The 23,159-nt window shown below is 35.2% G+C and overlaps 1 protein-coding gene across 3 annotated transcripts; it reads right to left on the bottom strand.

Moving 5' to 3' along the window:
- Positions 1-44: 44 nt before the first annotated feature.
- Positions 45-21,954, bottom strand: LOC121315439 (sorting nexin-2-like). Of its 3 annotated transcripts, XM_041249545.1 has the most exons (16): positions 21,769-21,953; positions 15,723-15,840; positions 13,142-13,305; positions 12,618-12,684; positions 12,439-12,482; positions 12,156-12,297; positions 11,279-11,357; positions 9,199-9,274; positions 8,303-8,416; positions 7,911-8,004; positions 6,980-7,185; positions 5,249-5,392; positions 4,645-4,656; positions 3,085-3,165; positions 2,887-2,958; positions 45-402 (listed from the first exon to the last, which is right to left on the bottom strand). In XM_041249545.1, the coding sequence occupies exons 1-16, from the start codon at positions 21,874-21,876 to the stop codon at positions 352-354; spliced, it is 1,572 nt and encodes a 523-aa protein (XP_041105479.1). In that variant the 5' UTR covers positions 21,877-21,953; the 3' UTR covers positions 45-351. The 3 variants fall into 3 exon arrangements, with proteins under 3 accessions (XP_041105479.1, XP_041105486.1, XP_041105491.1); XM_041249552.1 differs by lacking the exon at positions 4,645-4,656 and having other exon boundaries at positions 21,769-21,952; XM_041249557.1 differs by lacking the exons at positions 2,887-2,958; positions 3,085-3,165; positions 4,645-4,656 and having other exon boundaries at positions 21,769-21,954.
- Positions 21,955-23,159: the final 1,205 nt, after the last annotated feature.

The following is a 23,159-nucleotide window of genomic DNA, read 5'->3' as shown; positions in this document are numbered from 1 at the left end:
AAATCTTCAAAGTTTTGGGCTCTCACGTTGCACTTTAAGTGCAGTTCATTTATAAAAAAAAAAAAAGGAAAAAATAATAAGACAAAAAGTAATAGAGCTCAATTCAGCAAAATACTGCAGCGTATCATGCCACAGTCCGTGCACGTTTTGATTGGATCAGGACATGCAGCTTGTGAATAAAACACCATAGGATAAAAAAGGAGCCACATGTTTAATCTTAAAATATATAGTGGTTGGTTTATTTGGGTGTGTTCTAGATTTCCTTTTTCCGTGCAATTTCTGTAGTGTGGAATTCCGATGTAAACATGATAAATGTCAACAGCATCTTCAGATTTGGAATCACTGTTTTTTTCAGGCTATGGCTTTGGCTTCAGGCAGGAATGCCTCCCAATATTTTATCAGCTGTAGAAATAAATACATTTTAGTTTAAAAGAGCGAGGACAGGTCAAACTTTGCCAAGATTCTTACACCATGTTCTGCCTGTCGTCAAATTCCTACCTTCACATTTATATAAAAATTCCATGTCAAGAACGATAATCACTTTTTAAAAGTCTTATCTCAGTGGTTGACATGTCTTGGGTCTGTGCCAATTAATTGTGAGCCAATTCACATTTTATCTGACAGCCCTGGTGTGCCCCAAGCGGATTTCACACAGCTCATGGAAACAGCTCTTTATCTCATTCAATGAAAGACACTGAAAAAGAGAGACTTTAGTCAAAACATTTGTCACTGAATTTTAGTTTCCTTCAGTATTTCTAAATTCAACACCATTGAGTGTTCAATAGTTAAGGATGATCATTGATACTAGTAACATGGCTCTAAACTGGCAAAAGAAAGAGAAAGGCTAAAATGGGCTTCAGTCCAGTACATTTGTAGAGGACACCAAGGCCTCTAAGTAAAAGCCAAAGTGTAGGATATAAGAATTCATATATAAAGCAAATTACTAGCTGCAGAAAGAAACAACACAGTTCAACTTAATAACTACTTATTTGTTCAGAAAATGTTGTTTTGACAAAAGCTGCCTCTGTACATTTAACTGCACTCACTGCCCTGCGTGGCTACTGGCTTACGGGTGACTTTCATGCCCACAGGGTCTGAAAAGATGTTTTTTTGGCAAACATCGTCACTGTTTGGGAGGAACACAACTATCATCACCCAGACCACACAGAGAGCAATTCAGAGCTTGGCAGACATGGGGTAGCATATAATGATAAACACAGTAATACAATGTAGAAAAGTATTAACTACCGTATTTGTTTTGTTGGGTAAAAAAAAATTAAAATAAATGGGATAATGCAACTGAACCATTCAAGTGAATTGCAGGTTACAGTCTTCAACTTTCTTTTCAGGACTTTTGTCAGATGGCATTAGAAATCCGTGTGCTTGTAAGGGTAGTGTTCTTTGTTTGTTTGGTTTGGTTTTTTCCCCCCACTGATGCGACTATGTAATCGTGTTATTGTTAGGATCCAAACACTTCCTAATTTGGTGTGCACAGGCGTCTGTAGTTGCAGTAACAAAAAGGTCACTGTAGCCATAATTACCATAGATAGACTTTCATTTTGATGGGCATTATGGCAATTGCCACACTTAATTTCGAGCCCTGTAGCAATAACTCAAATGACCATTATTTTAAAAATATTCCTTTACTTTATCATAATATCTAACCCTAATACCCAGATTTTATCTAATAAGTAAAACTAAAGGGACTTTGGTAGCATGTTTAAAAATAAATAAATCTAATTTATTTAAATGAATTATATATAGATACACACTTTTTAAAATTTGTTTATAAACTTAACTACATTATAGTAGCTTACCAATATGTTAACAAATGTGTCATTATTTGTTAACGCTTAATGACTTAATATGAAGTGACTTATTTTTCAGGGCAACTTCCCTCCTCTTTAATGATGATTCTTATTTCTGACTGAAATGGGTTTAAATTTGTTTAGGCAAATAAAAATTAGGATAACACAATCTTTAGCAAATTAACATGTGCGCAGGCTACAGAAGTTATTAACTGTTTATAATTAAAAAATAAATAAAAATAAAGCATTATCAAAATATTTTTTTAAATATCTGTTAACCAGGTAAAGATGTTTCTTTAGTTTTACTCAGAGTTCCATTTTTATTCTGCTGGTTATTATTGAACAGTATTATCATTACTGCATTCTACAAGCATCCTTGGCTCTAGCACCTTCTGGGTGACACAAGACAGGCCAGTGAAAAGCTGCAATACATCTTGCTTTATTGGTATTCCGGTTAGACAGTGTAACATGAAAAAGCCCTAAAATTGATAACACAGATTTTTCAATAACGTAACTTTGGTGTTTCTTAATTGAATCTATTAATGCTAATAAGTCATTCTATAAAATTAACCCTGGGGGACTGGAACATAGAAATAATAAGCGGCAGTGTTTAGAGTCACCATATGACATGCATATTGTGTTAAGAATTCAAGTAGCAATCAAAAGGCATCAGTATACAAAGAACAAAAAACACACACAACATGCAACATTATGTATTTTTTCACCTTTCCCTAGTCATTTATTTGTGTTTTCAATTACGCTGAGTGGCTTAGGGTTCTGTTGATCCAATATTGGATTATAATAATTACTTCATCTGCCAATAAAAATATTCTGAAAAATTCTAACTGCTTATGACTGAACACACTCCCTAATTCCATTCAAATGACCTTTCAACATGGATAGTCCCACCTACTCACCATGTCACATGGTTTCAATGGAAAGAGGAAGTTTGTTCAGTACTATGCAGTTAAAATTCTCCAGACAAGCTCGGATGAGGTTCAAAGCCAGGTAAAGATAGATACACACAGCATTAAGATACTTGCTCTTTAAATAATTAAATAGATTTAATAAAACATACCTGTTGCTGTGTCTGCACTAAGGACTCTAGGTACTTAATGATAACAGTTTTGAAGTCCCTCACTCTTTCAGTCTGTCAATAGAGAGAAGGGCAATGTTTAAGCAGATTACGTAAAGGAACGAGACTAAATCTGGCAGAAACAAACGACTATTAATAGAATGAGGCGTTTCAAATAAAGTTCAAAAATTTTGAACATGCCTCAAATCTTCCCACTTCTTTGCGGATAGTTTTGGAGATCTGTTCAAAGTCTCTCTCTCCTTGCTGGACTTTTCCCTCCCACTGAAGAAAAATGAAGAACAGAAACAAACATAAGAGCTTTAGGTCAGCTAAACTGTGACGTTCATATTGGGTAAACAGCACAATGTTATCTATACAAGCTAGACTTATTAATAAAAATGTGTATTGAATCTTAGAAAATGACTGGAATCTCACCAAAAAAACACAAAACAAAAGCATCTAAAACACAGAGATGTGCTGGAAACCAGGGTAGAAAAGGTAGCTTTGAGGTGGCACCCATTCATCAGTCTTTCTAAATACTCCAAAACTGATTAATGCTGTTCCTGCTCCACAAGCAAGTGGCAAAATCCATGTCATAAAACACAGCACTGGCAATTTAACACAATTTGTACTTAATAAAAAACCAAACAGTCCAAACAGTTTTGGACACCCCAACACCATTTAAATAAAGTTGACCTGAAAAAACACAATGGAAAATGACCCACCCAAAACCTCAACAGAATGCTGCGGTGAATGCAGCCATGTTCATAAATCTGAAACAAGTTCAGTCTGTAGGTGGGAATGAAAGAAAAGCTTCATGTTCATGAATATCTCATTGGCTGTTGTAAAAGAAGACAGCAGTCTAAAAAAGTAACATGAATATCAAATTATATTTTATTCATATTATCGTGAATAGGGACTGCAGTGATGTTTTCTTAATAGATATAAATGCATTTAAATCAAAGCTTAAAACACATCTTTACGCAGAGGCCTTTTTGTAGATTGGGATGGCCTATTTTAGAGTTTTGTTTATATGTTTTTTTTTTTCCTTCTAATTTTTGTTTCTGGATGTTTTTGATACTTTATTGTATATTATATTATATTATTGTATAGTATATTTGTCATGTGAAGCATTTTGGGATGCCTTGGCATGAAAGGCTCTATACAAAATAAATTTGATTGATTGATTGATTGATTGGTATTTTACTATTATGCATTTATTTGCCTTCATACTGTGTTAAATTCTGTGGTGTTTGTTTATATAATTAAGCAAGTTTAATACAAATAAAAAAAATAAAAAAACATCACATTTTTTATTAGCATCTATTAGACAAAAGGCCACAATCACAGTATCAATTGTTCTTTGACAAACAGTCAAATATAATGACTTGTGTTTTGAAACTAGAAATGATTTCAACCATATATAGAAAATTGGGCAAAACTACGAGAGAAAGCTGACTGCAAAAGTGCTGTCAGTTTTCAGATAGTGACAGCTCAGCTCCTTGATTAATGCACTACAGAGGCAGCACACTGATGTCTCACAGGTGGTACACAGGCAGAGAAAGGTAAACAAGGCGATGTGTGAAAAGATGATCAAACCAAAAACAAGCAGTGAAGTATTAGTATAAAATATGCACTTTCTTAAACTCGAGACACTCAGAAGTACATCAATGCTTTGTATGACGTACAGCGAGAGGAACACAACCATTATTGCTAATGATTCATGAACAAAAAAGAAAACCAAACTCGGGTTTGTCCTACCTCTTCAATTTCCTTTGTGAAGCATGGCAGAGAAAATGCATAAATTATGGCAACGCTGAAAATGTCTTATGCTAAAAAAAAATAATTTAATTTAAAAAAAAAGTGAACGTTTAAAAATTGACCTTGTATGGGACAACCTAGATTACATGCAATTTTGAATTCACATTCACAAAATATATATTTTAAAGTGCACCAAGAAATGGGGTGAAAGCATTTAAACTACCATTGAAATAAGAGCTTATGGGTTGATGTGTATTCTATGGATTTTAACACATGACATTAGTATATTAGTGTAAAGGAAGTATAGGTAACATTTCCTCTCCTCTTTTCATACCAGGTTGCAGACTAATTGATGTTATCAAATACACTACGCTCTTCCCATTCCACTTCTATATAATCATATTTTACACAGAGGGTAAGAAGGTACATTTTGCACTGTAAAGCAGGGGCCTGAGGGAACCTGTAACCGAGCCAAGAATGAGCTGTGCCACACTGTGGATAGTGTATTACTTCCTAGACTTCCCCTTGTAAGAGGTAGAATTGCCTGGTTCTAATAACCCACTGCTCCACTCGTGATTCAGTACAACCGACGCCACAGACTTGCCTCTCTGATCTCATCCTTTGCTTGTTGCAGTTTGTCTGGTTTGTTGGCGAACTGAAGCTTGGACTCTGCCTCCCGCTTCTTCTGTAGCATGGCTTGAGCATCCTGCCATTTCTGCCAGGTCTTCATTCTCTGATCGAACACACCCTACAGGGAGAAAAAACTAACACATGACAAACTATGCACTTGACCAAATGATAACTCATCTGATACCATTTTAACATGACATAAGCTTTTTGTTTGAATTTTCAGTGTTTTCACATAATTAAAACTTCTATGACCAAGTTCATAATCACACTGAAGTTTACATAAAGTTTTACATAAATGCTATAGAACAGTGGTCTTGCTCCCTTCAGGTGGTCTGTGGAACAGAAGCGGCAGCATAGTTTATAGATCCCATTGCAACCCCAAAATCTGAGACCTTAAAAACAACTACAGAAACAGGAAGAAAATGCACACGTTAAAAAAAAACGGTCTAAACTCTCCGTCATATATAGTTTTGGAGTGTCTACAATGTATTCTTTACTAGGGATTTTTTGTGTATTGCACTCATGTGCACTCAACATATCACCTTGTAAAGTAGGATAACACGCAACAGGGCATGCGTTGTGTTGCATTAACATACAGCTGTAGTTGGGTTGGAGGTTTTCAACATTTCCATTTATTGTAATTAATTAAAATGAATGAAGCCTTCGTGCTGGTCTCAGTCGCTCTGTAAACAGAGTGGACATAACCCTTTTTTTCATTTATTTTTTTCCAACAGATTTTACTTCTTGTAGGTTAATTCTAGCCACTCTACAGTCATGCCTCCTAAAAAGTTCAAATGTGACGAAAGGCATGTCACTCATTTTTAAAAACTTTAATTTTTTTTTAAAGGCGTCTTACAACGTGTTTATTTATTGCGAGTTTAATATGTTGTGTATTGATATTAATTGAACTGTGCTTCAGCAAAAATAAGTTTTAAATAAATAAAGATTACAGCTGGAGATTTGGAGGTCCGACTATGCTGGTACCTCATGGATGTATTGTAACTAATTCACATGAATACATTTCTGCTCTAATTATCAATTTAAAACTAAAACAGTCTGTTTTTTTCCCCCTCTGTGTAAACTGAATTATGAAAAGTAAACTAGAACCGTTCTTTAAAATTCCAATTTAAATATAACTTTGCTCACAGAAATCGGCCCATGTATTGCATTAAAACAAAGAAAAGTAAGTCTACGGTTATTCTTAGTATATTGATTTTTTATGTGCTTATTGTGTGTTCCTCTGAGATGGGGGGGATTACAGGTGGTCCGTGAACAAATACCTTAATATGGACAAATAAATTCTACCTTATTATATTATGTATCTTACATGCTAGCCAAATACACTTTTATTGATATATATATATATATATATATATATATATATATATATATATATATATATAGTGTGTGTGTGTGTGTGTGTGTACAAACAAAACTGTAAAAATGTCGTTTGAAACTACTTGCTCATTAAACAAAGTTCATGTTCATGTCGCTTATGAAGTATATTTGTGTCATAAATGTCTCATACTGATGGATGCAAAAATTATTTTAAAAGTTCAAAATTATGAACCAAACATACTAAAACCTATTCATGACCTGTTCTACATGTCACTTTTTCTTTAAAGGCTATGTATCCTGCCACAAGACACAAGTTTGAGCTATTTTACCCTTTGTTTGTGGTTATGAAGTGTGAAAAAATGAATACCTTTACAGCTGTAAGGAGACGGACATAATCACTGAGCAGCTCAGCAAAAAGGTAAAAGTCTGCGTAGGCTTGCTCCTGATGGAGCTGGTCTATCTTCTCCTCCACCTCTGCCAGCTGGGAGAGAGCTCTCGAGAGGGCAGTGTGGTCCTCAGAGTTTCCAAGCATGGCGGCACTCTTTGCAAAGGCAGCTGTATTCACGGAGAGCTCTAAGAGAAAAAGCACCAAATACAGCTGCCAGTGGTCAGCAATGGTTTTGGAATGTATACGTTACACAGTATAGTTGCGGTGCAGTTGAAAAAATGAATATATTGCAAAAAAATAAATAAATAAATAAATGCCAAACAATTTATCTAAGACCACTTTTATAAACAAACCAAAAAAAAACAAAACAATTTTTTCAAAAGCCTTATTAAAGGTTTGCCTAAAAAAAAATAAAATAAAATAAAATAAAACACCTTCCTTCAGCTAAACTTGCACAGCATCGCAGTATTCTATTTTACACTCTCAATCCAGGTACTATTACACTCTCAATCCAGGTAATATTAAGGATGTCAATAGGCAGAAAACGTACAAGCTGCTTGACTATAAAACAGCTATAATACTTGACACAAGCTGAAAAAAAAGTAATTATTTTTAAGGAACTAATTTCTATTTTTTTTTTTTTTTTTTTTTTTTAAATAGACTAGCATCACATTGCACATTCTATGTCTTCATTACAATAATCCCTTCACAGGATTTATCAGAATATGGATCAGTTTGGCCATTACTGCCAAAACTGTTCATAATCGCTGGTAATTCCCTGTGTCAGGGATTATTACTTAAGTGTACAACAAAGTAAAATGAATCCTGACACATGAAGGGGAAGCTGAATTCTAGGCATATGGGAAAAAAAAAAAAAAAAGGATATGCTCTTGTTCTACTAAATACAAACCTTTTCTATGATAGACCAGAGACTCAACACTTGTGTGCAGTTTCCTCAGCTGCTGGTCCAGATTTTCAAACTGTTGCTGCTTTTCCTCAAACCACTGTTCAACAAAATAAATGGTGTTCATTTAGCGAGAACAAGCCATTACAAACCACGTTTCTCATTTTAAGAGAATAAATAAATAAATACATTTACCATGTATACATTTGTGACCTACTAATGTAAACAGACTCCCTCTCACCTAACCCTAACCCCCCCTCCTCTTATACACTACCCTACCCCTCCTCCTCCTCCACTCAGCAAATTACTATACCTTTTTGTTCTGGCATAACCTGAAAATGCAATTGGAGAGGCTCATTAATTCATCTCATTATTCAAGTCCAAAAATCAGCTCTTACTGCATCCGATTCATTCATCTTGATTGTCATTTTGTTGACAGCCTCGGCAGCCTTGTTTACCATCCTCAATATTCCTGCTCCACTCAGCGCCTGGGTGCTAACTGCTCTTGGCAGCTGGAATCAAATGACAAATAAGGGCAAACAAACTGGTTAACAGGCTGGGGGTTTAGCCGGACACCAGAGGGAGAAAGGAAAGAAAATAGGATTTGGGGTTTTCTCCACTCTCATACATTTCAATAACATAGGATCTCATTTTGTGTTCACTTCTCAAATTCTCAAGAGGAAAAACATACGTATATAGGCTTTCAATTGATTGTGGTTTTTTGTTGTTGTTCTTTTTGCCCTCAGCCACTCTTTCTATTAAGATTGAACAAAAACCCCTGTTTATCAAAAAACGCTTGGAAAAAGGAAACTTACTGGCCACTTAATGAGTACATGGCAAGGCAAGCTTTTACAATTAGCAATCTGTTGCAGCAGCAATAAAAGAGCTGCCTTCAAGAAAGGTGGTGGAATTTGAATACCAATTAAAATGAAACTCATTAATAGGAGCTCATGATATTCCTAGTTTGTAGAGAAAAGTGAATTAAGAGAAAGGCAGTGAGATCATTGTTATATGTAACAGAATATAATGAACATGCGTTCATGGATCTTTAACTCATGACGTACAAACTTTTCTAAAACTGGCTCTGATTTATGCTAGCACCCAATTTACATGTGGCTACATAGAAGCATGATAGGTAAAGCACAATCGTAAGAGATATACAAAAAAACAAAATGTTATAACTAAGGATCCCAGCAATTAATTTTTTATTGTACTTTTCATATTGAAAAATATGAATGTACCCTAGCATTATTTAAGTATTATCAGCCTGAATATTCCAGTTAAAAGAAAGTACCTCTGAGCTTTCTAAGAACTGCATGACATCACGGTCGTGTAACAAAGTTGGGTGCTTTACTGTCCTCTCCAGGTACCTGGAAAATTATAAATAAACAAGGATGTCATTAGTAACACATGAGCCATGCAAAAAGTACAGTAGATCACTGTAGACTACATCCACGGTATCTGCATGTAAAAAGAGACTTCCTTATGTCCCCATATGCTGATACTCTCAACACTTTGTGCTAAATTAGGTCCTGGAAGTAGTTTTCTATATGTGTGTCACTTTATTTTTTCAAGACCAATATGTTTTTGCAAGAACTCTTGGTTGTAGAACATTTTAAATCATTAGCTCCTGATTTTTATTTCTTAAAATATGATTTTTTTTTTTCTTGACCTATAAATTATAACTATGGTATCAAATTAAAGGTATACATATTCACAATAAAAGGTACATATGATCTACCACACAACAATAAATAGTGCCATGTCTGGAAAGTTGATGTGAATCTAATAGTTATGTGGGGGTAGACTTTCAGCCAGGTGGACACATATTTTTCTGGACACACAGACATTACATTTTATATATCACAGGTGTCACGATATGTCAAGTAAAAAGCAAATGTTTTGTTATTTATCATAATGGATCAGGAGCCAACATTTGGTGTGTACCCAAATAAAAAAAAAAAGACAACAGCTTCTAAGCACTTCTCAATTTTACATAAACATGACATTTTTGCAAAGGATATACTTCTCTTTTCAATAAAGTAGTCTTTATTCACCATGAATAGGGATATCTTTTTTTTTTTTTTGGGGGGGGGGGGGGGGGATACATTGATATCACAGAACACAGGGAAATTAGTTAATTTGCATAATTCATTTAGAAAAAAGGTAATACCATAATATACCATACAATAATGAGTACTGCATAAACATGTAAAAAATATTTCAGGCTTTAAAAAAAAAACAAAGGCGGCATTCTCAAATTTAAAAGATTTTTTGTATTTTGCCTGGAGTGGACTCAAACAACACTGACCTTCAAGTCAATCAATAGGATTCGAAAAAGGGCAGAGAAATGTCAAACCCTCACTTAACTTTAATTTTTATTCAATGCATCAGAATGCACAAAACAAAGAATACTAGGGTGGATCACAACCAGACAAAAGACCATTCATGTCTCAAATTGCTGTCAAACCGCTGACTCTGATATTCCCGTGTCCACTAAAAACTACAGCTGCTCTAAAGCTCTGTCAGATGAGAAACCCACCGAGTTCAGTAATAATCATTCACCTAATATTTTGTTGCTTAACCTTTTCACAATACAAGACCACAACAACAGTGCTCTTTATAGTGAACCTTTTGCATGCAATTGAGCTGGACTGTGCAGTAAACCTTCCCCACTTGCATCTAAAGTACACACTGTAGGCAGTGAATAGGTCTAACCCCAACACAGCGAATAATCCATATATTACAGTACAGCAGGGTGTTAATAGGCTTATTCCCTGTGGACATTTTTGCACAAAGGGAAATTGAGAACTGTATTTGGTGTGCACCTCTTGTTAAGCATTAAGCACTCCAGATTTCCACTTCGCTACCATGTTACTTGCCCACTATTAATCAAGTTGTTTATACACTTTAACTCCATGAAAATCAAGAGTAACCTGCACAGTGGGTGTACACATAGATGTTACATTGTCGATCTTGATTTGCAAATTACACTAAAACCTTGATTATCCTAATAAAACACTTCCACCTCTGATATTGACCTTATATATTCAAAAGGTAAAGGGGTTTTATTCCCTTCCAATTCACAAATACAATGTTGTTACATGTACAAGTCATTGATGTTAAGACTAATGGCAAGCTCAATATTTCTGAGGTGACGGTACTTTATTAACAAGGAAGCCTGGTCATCAAAAAAATGTTGGGCTTACCAGCAGTTTTCATGAAATAGCCCATATGACAATGGAACAATGACCCGCCTCATAAACAGTATGTACTGTCATACAGCCACATACTGTAAATGCATACTTAAAACACCATTGTGAAATACATATAACAATACTATTTTAAACATGTTAACCATGCCAATATTATACCTTTCCAAGGCTGCTCTTCGTTTTTCTACAAATTCTGTAGATGACAAGTCTTCTTTACCAACTTTGACCTTTGTCATGCCTGTAAATGTCACATTTGTTTAAAGTAAGTTACCAAGAGAAATATCATTTCATCAGTTTCTAGCTGACATACATACAAGAGGCATACATAAGTAGCTAGTCAGTAACTTTTCTGACAAGCCGGAACATGTGCCCTACGAATGCCCCCAAAAAACCCTTCAATGCAATCCCCAAATGGACTAAGTATCACATTGTTTTTTGTCCATTGTTCATGAGATACAGTAGATTATTTTAGAATTGCTGTTTCCCCCCCCACCCCACCAACTCAAAATCAGACAGAACTAAATTGACATAGATAAGCTAAAGAGAATGACAATTATATTAAAACCAAATTGATCAATTTCAAGAAACCTCATAATGTTGTTCTTAGTACTAGCTAATATGTGAATATCTGCAGACCATTTCCAGCTCTACGTTATCTTTGTTCCTTTTATTTTTGCATTACAATTGCTACCATTCTGGATCAGCAGATCTCCAATTGCACTACAGACCTCAGGTTTAAACTGATCATTTACATTTGTGTATGGAAAAAATCAAGCAGACAGTTTTCCCATATACTTATTGAACAACAGACGCATGTATATAATTGTATAGTTTATTTGATTACATGATATTAAATAAAATATCTAAATTATGTTCATATAGTTTTTTTATGTTTTTATTACGTATCAATCTTAAGCACACTGGTACATGCCAAGTACACTACTGTTAGTTTGTTGCAAATTACCAAATCATAATAGTATGTTTTTTTGATTATTATTGATAATTATCAAAAAAAGTGAAACAAAATCCACCTTACCTACAATGCTCTTTTCTGGCGCAGGGGGAACTATGTAACCTATATGCATGTACTTTGTGGCTAGTTTACTATGCAAGCCCAAAAAGTCACTAAACCGCCTCTTCACTGAAAATTCATTCTCATTGAAAATTGTCAGGGAAGTCTGTATGGGGAAAACATGGGAAAAAATTAATGTCTATTTGTTAAGACTTGTTTTTTCATCAATTTGAATTAAATCAAAGTCAGTATATTACTGTGGCTTGGCAGAAACAAACAAGATGTATAAAAGAGAATTTGTGGTTACCTTTGTTGTTACTTTGTATGCCATATAGGCATTCATACCATCCCCTTGAAAAGCAAAAAAAAAACAAAAACAAAGTGTAATATTATTCAGCAGTGCTTGCTTTAGCAGGCACATAATGATCAACTTCCTATGGCAGTAAAATAATGAAATAAAACATGGTGATATATTATAGAACTCACCAACTTTTTCTGGGTCAGATACAACAATCTCCATGTCAAATGAGTCTCCATTAGCCTCCTCTTCCAGCTGCAAGAAAAAAAAAAGATTCAGTATATATTTTTAACATGATTTAATATACTAAATGTAAGGATAACATATATATATAATATATATATATATATATATATATATATATATATATATATATATATATATATATAGCCTTTATCTGTGGATGTTTGGCTTTGGCGGGGTGCGATAGGGCCCAGATAATATCTGAAAAATTATTGGAGGAAATATAATTCCTAATAACTGGGGAGCAGTCAATTCTGAAATAAATTACAAACAATCATTCTAATGTACATCCAATTTCCTCAGGTTTCTCTTTGTATCAGTGCTTGCACTATTGAGATGTACTTGTGCTGGCCCTGTGGACACGACGTGAACAAACTAAACTAAAAACTCAAAAACGCACACTTCACAGCCCATTGACTGTTCTCTTGAAACAGCAGCACTAGAAAACAATGTTTAGTGTGCACGCTACCTCTTCTTTCGACCTCTCAAACATGGCAGGAACAGAAATAGATTTTGGTTCTACTCTTGGTGTTACAAGTGCAGTCGGAGTCACTGGGGTGATGGCAGGAGACTGTTCATCTGACAGGATGGGTTCCCTTTCTGGACTGTCAAGAGACACTTCTTCTGTTGCTTCTGAGGACATACAAAAGTGAAAGAGTAAGAAAAGAAACCCCCTATCAAACCCTGTGTAGCACCAGGAGACCAACACAGGAGCCCGACTGTGGTGTTACTAACCTGCTTGTTTTACACTTGGTTGTACAGACAGCAACTGAACTACGCAATTGGCAAAGAAAAGACTGGACAGGGTACAGAATGAGAGAATATTATAAAGCCAACAGCCTTATATTTACCAATACATTCATTCTGCACTTTTAGACAAAGTGAAAATGTGCCTGTTCTGAAAATTCAACTAGAATACATCATTATTATTATTATTATTATTATTATTATTATTATTATTATTATTATTATTATTATTAAAGCACCCAAAGTAGCACAATGTCAAGTGAATGCCACCTCTGATGAATGGATATGGAAAAGGTGTGTTATAAAGTGTCTTACCATGTTAATATATAATCACTGGTGGAAGCTTTAATTAAAATTTGTTTAGTTTCTTACTTGAAAACAAACAGAGATACTTAGGTATTTGTATAATTCAGCCGTGAACAGCGAAGCAAACTATGTCACAGTAACTACACTCACTTCTCTCTATTTAAATCTATGAATTTGCTTGTAATGTAATTTACTACATAGTTAATTATATAACAATATACTATTCCTATCTATTTAAACCATCAGGCATTATGGTATTGAGTTAATTTATTCATCTATTTTCCTTTATTTATGCAATAATGACACACAGGCAGGGCATTTCCTGGCCGTTTATGCCTAGCCTGTAGGTCATTACTGCTATTATAAACAGTATTTATGGTTTTCACAGCAATAGCATTAAGATTTATAACCTCTGATTTATTTTTCTATATGTCCTGCAGTGCTCGTTCCGTGCTGCTGCAGTGGTTCTTCGACGGTATAATTCAGCCGTGAACAGCGAAGCAAACTATTTTTTTCTTAACAAACAAAACCAAACATTACAAAAATCAAAAAATACAGTTTAGTTAAACTTATTTAAGACACGGAAAACATTCAAGACTGTTTTGTTGCGCTTTCTTTTTTGAAAAGTTACAGTTTTAAATAGGTAAATATAACAAACTGATTCTATAACAGTATTATTAAACAAATTAATTTATTCTTAAAAGAAAGGAATTACCAATTTTACAGTAAAGTTATTTCAAGTTGAATTAGGTTTTCTGTGAGAGTGCAGTTTTGAAACATAGGGGGTATGTTCGTGGCTGAGATTTCTGAGGGTGAAGCAAAGCATTGGGCTTCAGTTTTTTAATGTGCTTTTGTAGGTTTTAAGTTTTTTGGAAGGTTTGCTGCTGATTTTCAACCATTGACGACTGGTGGACATCAATAATTGCAGGAGTAAAGACATCGGAAAGATGTGAAGACCATTATTGTTTGTTGACAGAGATGGAGCCAGTATATATTTTTTTTTATGGAGGACCTATTATGTGACCTGTTATAGCCATTATTTCATGGGTTTGTTGTGGTTCTGACAGTTGACAGTTATACTGGATGTTTTTTTTGGCAGATTGATAACTTACTGTACTTCACGATTGTGTGGACATTCTGAGGGCATTTCCTGGCCATTAATGCCCTCTAGAGCAACCAATCGGAAGAAAGCATTCCCATTCTATTTACGTGATTTTTTAAAATATTATTTACACACACAAATGTACACACCCCTTTCAAATTTTTCACCTTTTGTTGTCTTATAGCCTGGAATTAAAATTAATTTTTTTTTTTTTTTTTTTCAATCTAATCCACCCCACAACTTCCAAGTTAAGAAATTTGCAGAAAATTAATGTAAAAAATAAATTGTAGTGATTCGCATGATTTCAGCAGTTCCTGTAAGTTCCCTCTGCTGGGTAGTGCATTTCGAGGCAAAGATTCAACCATGAGCACCAAGGCGCTTTCAAAAGAACTCCGGGACAAAGTTGTTGCAAGGCACAGATCAGGGGATGGGTATAAAAAAATATCAAAGTCCTTGAATATCACATGGAGGACGTTCAAGACGATTATTAAGAAGTGGAAGGTGTATGGCACCACCAAGACCCTGCCTCAGGTCCCGCCCTGGATTATGATAGGGTGGCAAGAAGGAAGGAAGCCATTACTCAAAGAAAGCCCACCTTGAATCCCGTTTTGAAGTATGCCAAAAAAACTTTTATCCCCCAGTGTGGAGTATGGTGTGTAGATAAGTGGAAAAAAATCCTCATTTAAATGCATGAAAGTCTGAGGCACTGACACAAGAAAATGTGAAAAAAGTTCAAGGGGGTGTAGACTTTCTATAGGCACTGTGTGTGTGTGTGTATATATATATATATATATATATATATATATATATATATATATATATATATATAAAATGCTCTTTTGTAAATGAGGCCCTTGGTCTTAAAGCCTTAGAAAAATCAAACAGATCTAATTACCCGCAAAGAGATCCTCCCGATCATCGTCTAATGAGATCTCTGCAGGCTGAGGCCCATTAGAGTATGAGCAGATATCTTCAGCAGGAAGGCTAGCTGGTTCAGGAGACGTTGGACTAGACTGAAACACAAAAACATAAAATTAGCCTGATGGAGAATAGCACATTTGTTTTCCTGATGCTACCACAGCAGAAAAACACCAACCTCTCTACGTTATTGCCTGGATAAGCAGAACTGAACGATTGCCGAATGGAAGGCTCAGTAAAGCATCTAGATTATTTCACATGAAGCAAACAATCTCAGTGGGCAAGAGGTAACTGGAAAGGAAGTGAGGTTATGTTTCAGCTGTATCCATATCCTGTGCTCAGGAAGATAACAATGGAGACAGGAAATGTTTCAATCATGCTGTGTATGCACTTGTGTTTCAAGAAAGGGTCCATGGACCTCGAATATAATGAATGGTATAGAGATATATTGCTGGTACATTGAAATTAACTACAGAAAATGATTTAACTGAACAACTTTACCAGTTAGATTTTTTTTTCTCTAAAAATACAAAATATGTTGGTGTTTCTAGGGCTGTGTTAGACGGTTTGTTCGCAGGCCAGGATTTCAAAGGCAGTTTTACAACTTTGAAGGTTCATCAGGCGCCATTCACACACTGTGTTTGTTTTGTTTTTTCTCTGTTAAAATAAACCATTTGACAATATGTGAAAATTGTCACTTGCATGCAAAAAAGGATCTTTTAATTTGTATAATGCATATTACTTAAAAAATCCACTACCAAATCATATTACATAGCAACTCCATTACCTCGTTTCCATAGTCAAGCCAACTCGAGTGCATTCAAGTGCTCCCGGCTTAACCTGAATTTTCTAAAACTCAAGTTGAGGCGCAACCCGAGTTATTACCTGAGCTGGACAAGTCTCACTCATGCTATCACGCGAGGTAGCCAGATAGTAACCACATTACTGTATCACTGTTATTGACATTATAACATTGTTATCACCAAACACGGCAATAGATACTTTTCCAGAAAATTCACTGCAGATTGTCTTGAGATATTGGACAGTGTCCGAAAACCGCATCTAAACTGTAATAGCGGAATGTTTTTAGATTGTTTCCGCTTTTGTTATTGTGGTCCTTGATTTTTCTGTATTCCGATTTTAATTTTTGCCCTACATTGGAGCGCATTCCTACTCACACTCATAGAAAGTGGAACTTGACTTATACTTTGAAACACTTTTTGATTTCAAGAAGATCCTTGAGGCTGACTTTGAATGACCTGATTTCCCCAAACAGTAGTCAGTGATAACGTTTCAGTATGATTCCACGTTGCATAATGTGCTGTCATGTTAAATCATTGTTTTTTTTGTTTGTTTGTTTTTTTACATTGTTAAAATTACAGGTAAGCTATTATTTTGTTTTTTCTAACCATAATTTGCAAATGACACTGGCTTTAGAGATTGTTGCCAAGACCCTGGATTCCATGATTAGTGGCATATTTTCTGCTTGGCCTGATTAATTTTGGCCAGCCTTCATAGTAAATGGTACCAAAGAACTCGGGTACGTGCCCGAATTTGAGACCAACTTGAGTTTTACAAAAACATGGAAACGCAACATTGGGGGGGCAATTACGGTGTGTACTCAAGTTGGCTTGACTATGGAAGCACGGTATATATGGCGCCACAGCCATGTACAGAGCAGGGTATATATCCAAAACACTGGGGGGTACCTATAACGGTTGCAGTGCTTCAGTAAAACATGTACTGAATACCTAGTGTACAACACATTGTCAGAGAAGTGCTATGGTAGACTATGTTTGAAACATACAAGATATATGTTAACACCAATAATTTTTATTTTAATTTAGCACCCCCCTCCCTCCTCCAGCTTTTGTTATCCAGAGGCAAACCTTCAATGTCTTCATTTAGCATCTCGACAGCAAACCATTGTATAACATAAGCTGTACTAAAAGAAATATCTCGAAACCCCTCTGCTGTTTGGGATTTTTTTGTTAAAAAAAAATTGAATGCAAACTGTGAAAGTGACTGCTGATGTGTCATGGAGGCACAACCAATCTCTGGGGTCACTTGATAAGTGAAGCTCCTATTATTATTATTATTATTATTATTATTATTATTATTATTATTATTAATAATAATAATAATAATAATAATAATAATAAATAATAGTAAAATGTGACTGTGAATGACAACCTGCTTGGAACTGTGATTGTTAAATACAGCTTTGTTTTGCCTAAACCCGCTGCAGTTGGTGCTGCTGCAATGCAAGTTTACTGTATACACTATATCTCAAGCAGCATCAATTACATGTACATAAACATGTAATTCTATTTAAATTATGAAAACATGATTACTGTTCTATATAACATTTTTAAACTACATGTGAATGTTCTAGTCAATATGTTTGGCTTACCTGTAAAATAATAGGATTTTCAATCAAATATAAAATAGTAGCTGTAGTGATGACAACAGTAAATGATGTAATTTAGTACCATCAAAGGTTTGAACCTTCCTTCGGTAACGTGTTCCAAACCTTCAAAGGTCAAAATGTACCCTTTGTTGCACTTGGATGTTTCAAAGCTTTAAACAGAGTGGCTGAAAAGTACCTGAACACCTGTCAAAAACAAGTTTAACTTATTTTGGCAATATGAGACAGTTGCTCTATTATGACCAACATACAGTTCCATACTTTATGAAAAAATAAAACAATATGTGCCTGGGCAAGTCTATTTGTTATTTGTACACTCTTACTATATGCACACTCACTTACATTTACTGTACAACACAAAAGTTTTTTAGTACCGAGTAGATCTGGCACATACATTTATCACACATTCGACCAAACTGCTTAGCACACATAACTGGTCATCACTTTGTTCCAGACACCTGTAAATTATGCCTTGTTTCCACTGCTTGGTACTACAGGTTTCAGCTGCCCACGGCTAGCTGCCAAAATCTAGAGCGTTTCAATGCTTTATTTCTAAACATGGCCAACCTCTGAAATTCTTGCTGTGAGTCAAAGGTCACTGGGGAATTGTGGGATAGTATTGTGCTTTGTTTTAAATAAACCGGTAGTAGCAAATACATTTAACCATAGGCTGATTACAAATAAAAAAATGAATCTGGTCAAGGAGCACAGGCAAACAAACAGCCAGGTTTTGTTGTTGTGTTAATCTTGAAAATAAAATATAAAGCACTGCAACTGTGTTCAAGTCTTGGCTTTCAGGAGACCCCTAAAGTCCAGCTAAGGCTTCACTCACTTTGGAGCACAATGGTGTTTCAAGTTATACTGGCGACCAATCAGTTTTTTGGGAGCAATCAACAATTGTGTTTTCATACTAAATCCATATGTCCCCTTGATGGAATGCAGTTGACCTATCCCCATCTCTGCCTTAAAAACCCAGGCAAGGACTTCACCGTGGGTTGCAGACCGTCAAGGCAGTATTCCCCACCTGCCTCTTGTCACACCAAATTTTGAATTGTATGAACACAAAATACTTGTTATGCTTTTCTGTTCTTCTGCACCACTTAGACAATTTAAATGAGTTCTGGCATTGGTCTTCCTAGGGCAGCTCTACCAAACAGCATTTACAACAAGGCCTGACTTCTGAACAGTGTATTGTACTGTTGTATGATTAATTTAAAGTCTGCATGCTTCAGTACTTCATACATTATATACTGAGGCCTTTCTTTGCCAGAGAGCTGTGTACAACTCATAAGTCTTGGACATTTTTCTCATGAGTGAAGCAATGTTGACACACCCTGTATAAATACCACACTGATGACCTTTATTAGAACCAGACAATTAACGAACAGCCTGGCCACGATATTGTGAGCTACACTGTAAAACTAAAACATTCTGAAGCCTGCTCTCTAAGCTCGTCTTTCAGATCATCGTGTACAAATACTTTTTGAAGAAATTACTTCCTAAAGAAATACCACATTTTGTCTGGTGGCAAAGAAAATGTGATCATTAATTGGATGGTTCAATATGATTGATTTTGTTCAAATATTGTCTTGTCATCATATCCACTGTACAAATACTTTTGGTGGCCAGTATATAATTCAGTAGGTTAACTTACAGTAAGAGCACCTATATTACATGCTACACATTAGTTGTGTATTAATAGTTCTGCACCATTAGCAGTATATATTACCCCCACACTGAACCTTGACACTGGTCTGGTGTTTAAAGTTTAGCTCAGGTAGAGAACTGACTGGGGATAAATATACATTTTTCAATTATGCAATTGAAAAACAATGACACACTCACTATTAGAAAATTACAGTCTTCCTATTTAAAGCAAACAGCATTGCTAATGAGTATTAACCTTGTTCTGGATGAATCTCTCATGAGGAAATGCAAGCAGGAGTAGAAAGTAGGCTACATATCGGTAGCAAAGTAGACAGAATACCGAGATACAGTAAACAAAATAATAACAAGGTCAATCGTTATTAAGAGCAAGCTCAATATTCAACTGATTAAACTTTTATAATGTGTACCGTAAGATTAAGCTTCTTGCTACCAATTTGCCACTTGTAAATGCGATCCTGAGTAAATAAAAACAATAAAAGGCCTTGTTGGTTTCTCTATAAAGAACCTTTTGCTCTTTACCTAGGATGGAGCCACATTACAATAAGCATTCTCCATTAACTGTGTATCACTACCATTTCAATGACTATGTTTTAGTAAAAACACCCCTGCAGAGTAGCTACTAACTATGAAGACTCAAAGGTCAGACTGGTTAATCTGTGTCTACGCCTCGAGTGCTGCTTTTAAGACCACTTCGAACCTCAGACTCAGCAAAGGCAAAAGAACATTAGACACTATATATTTTATAAACACTCACAAGACTACCACGTGACTCTAGCAGTGGCCAAGGTTAAATAGGAATTCCTTCTTTCTCAAAAGAAAAACAATCTGGTACAGTAACAGTCACACCCATTACTTTAGGGAGGAACTAAGTGACCTGACAACTGTAACAGATGCCAACTACTGCATTACACCTTGTTTTATCGACTGTACATACAGAGATCAACAGATTGCTGTTCTCAGTACCAGGGTGCCTGAGCTTGTCATGCTATGAAATGAAACAGGCACAAACTATACAGCAACTGGGAAGGGGTGTTTGGTCTTTCCAGTTCCCAGATTTGATGGGGGAAGGGTGTACAGTAAACCAGGGAAAGGCGTCGCTAGGTCAGTTTTGTCTTTCAGCAATACCTGAAAGGTTTTTATTTATTTATTTTTATAAATGTCTTATTTGAAACAGGGAGGTCTCCAACTCCCACATTTAATTCCATTAATGACTAACATACTGATTATATATATATATATATATATATATATATATATATATATATATATATATATATATATATATATATATGCTGATAACATTAATTTTATAAACAGCTTTTAAACTTGATAACTGTTGTCAATATGACGAAGCCAATGTATTAAATACTGTAGATCTGCATAGTAACTGTTGATTACGACGTTGTCAACAATCACAAATAAATGAAAAACAAATAAAAACGTTGCAAATACAGCCACATAGGAGGAGGCTTGAATGGTTTGTTCGGAGGGAGTTAAAGCACCACTGCAATACAACTTGTTTTTCAAAGTTTTCGGGTTATATATCATCTTCACAAAACCTCTAGATACAACACACTGTATACAAAATAAGCATTTGTTTTCGCTAGACTCGTTTGGTGTAACCCTTCGCAAGCAGGAAGTGAAAGTAACCCTACACTGACACCCCTATCCCATCTCACACATGCGTACTAATCATAAGCCACACAACGGTTTATTTTTGATACCTGTTATACAAAAACAAGTCTAAAAAGCGATGCAGTCAGGGTTATAATGTACAATACGTTTTTCCAGTAGGTTTTAAATACAAAGTTGTCAGTTTGGATTAAGTGTACTCTAGTTTTAACAGAGTGGTGCCTTGTGTTCATTTACCAGTCTGCAAGAAACATATAGATAGTTGAACATTAAAGCTACGTTTTAGCAGTCTCACCTCCAGCGTTGAGGCGGTGCTGATGAAGAGATCCTCCCCGTCTTCCAGTTCCATGAAATCGGTTTGTTTTGCATCTCCCAGCGGTGGAGGTTCCCTCTCCGTCGCCATCTTCTTCCAGCAATAATAAATGAACCAAAAAACAATCAGGAGAAACGGTGAGAGTCAGAAGGACCCGGAAGAGTCATGTGATCAGCTGAAACCGCTTGGTCTTGTGACGCTCTCTGACTAGCACTAACAGCAAATGATAACGTGTATCCAGACTTTTGCAAATACAAATTCTACTTATCCCGGGTGTATTCACTACAAAAAAAGTCCAAAGTTTGAATGGGACACAACTCACGGCCTGCTGATGCTGTTGTGACAGTGTTTTTTTTTTTTTTTTTTTTTTTTTTTTTATTTTAACCACTCTAGCACGTGTAGGCTTTTGTTGTTTTTGGTTTAAACTTTTAAATCCGATTTTTTTTTTTTTTTTTTTTTGTAGCTTCAAAATGTCTATGGGTGTCATTTTCGTTATGTACACATTTCAAAATAAGTAATTGACAGAACAGAACATATTCCAAATGAATGAATGTTACTAAACTCATAATTGCAGTTGTTATTTAATCATAGTGATATTAAACAGTATAAATACACTTATTTGTGGGAAGTTGCAAACAATACTGGCTACACACAGTAGCACTTACAGATCGGCGATTTCCCAGACATATTTTCTGTTTTCAAAAATGCTTCTCTAATTAGAGTACAAATAGTCTAAATGTTCATAGGTACCAAGCTTGAGTATACAAATGTGTTTGTTATGTTGGAGTTTGTGATGGTGTTTTCAATGTTCTTTTACAATGCTTTGCTGTATTTTGTTTCCATGATACACCACAGTAAATTTAAGGATTATTATTATTATTATTATTATTATTATATTATTATTATTATTATTATTATTATTATTTCTGAGGTGTGTTGATAATAATAAATAAATAAAAATGATGGTGGTTATTGAAATACTTAACTTTCAAGTCATAATCCAGCCTTATGGTTGATGAGTCATACAATCCTTTAGTGTTTAAACCAATATAAATGTTTTTTTGTGTTGTTTTTTTTGCCCATTTTACCCTACCCTTGTGGCACTTTTTGCCAATGCACCTAGCTAAGCAAGTATACATAAATACATTGCATTCTACCTCACATTACTGACAGAAAGGTACTCATAATAAATTCAGAAAATGACAGCTTATGACATATCTTCTGCAAATGCAGACATTTGTTGGGATACTGTTTGGGATAATCTGTGCTTTGCTTCCAAAAACCCTAATCACCAGCTGATCCATTTCAATTTTATTTATAGAATATATGTAACCCCTCAGAAACATTCCAAATGAAACTTGCTGATACCCTGT

Source organism: Polyodon spathula, chromosome 1 (assembly GCF_017654505.1).
Source record: "Polyodon spathula isolate WHYD16114869_AA chromosome 1, ASM1765450v1, whole genome shotgun sequence".
Lineage (NCBI taxonomy): Eukaryota > Metazoa > Chordata > Actinopteri > Acipenseriformes > Polyodontidae > Polyodon > Polyodon spathula.
Note: the sequence above shows the minus strand (reverse complement) of the source record. Positions and strands in the feature narration are given on the sequence as shown.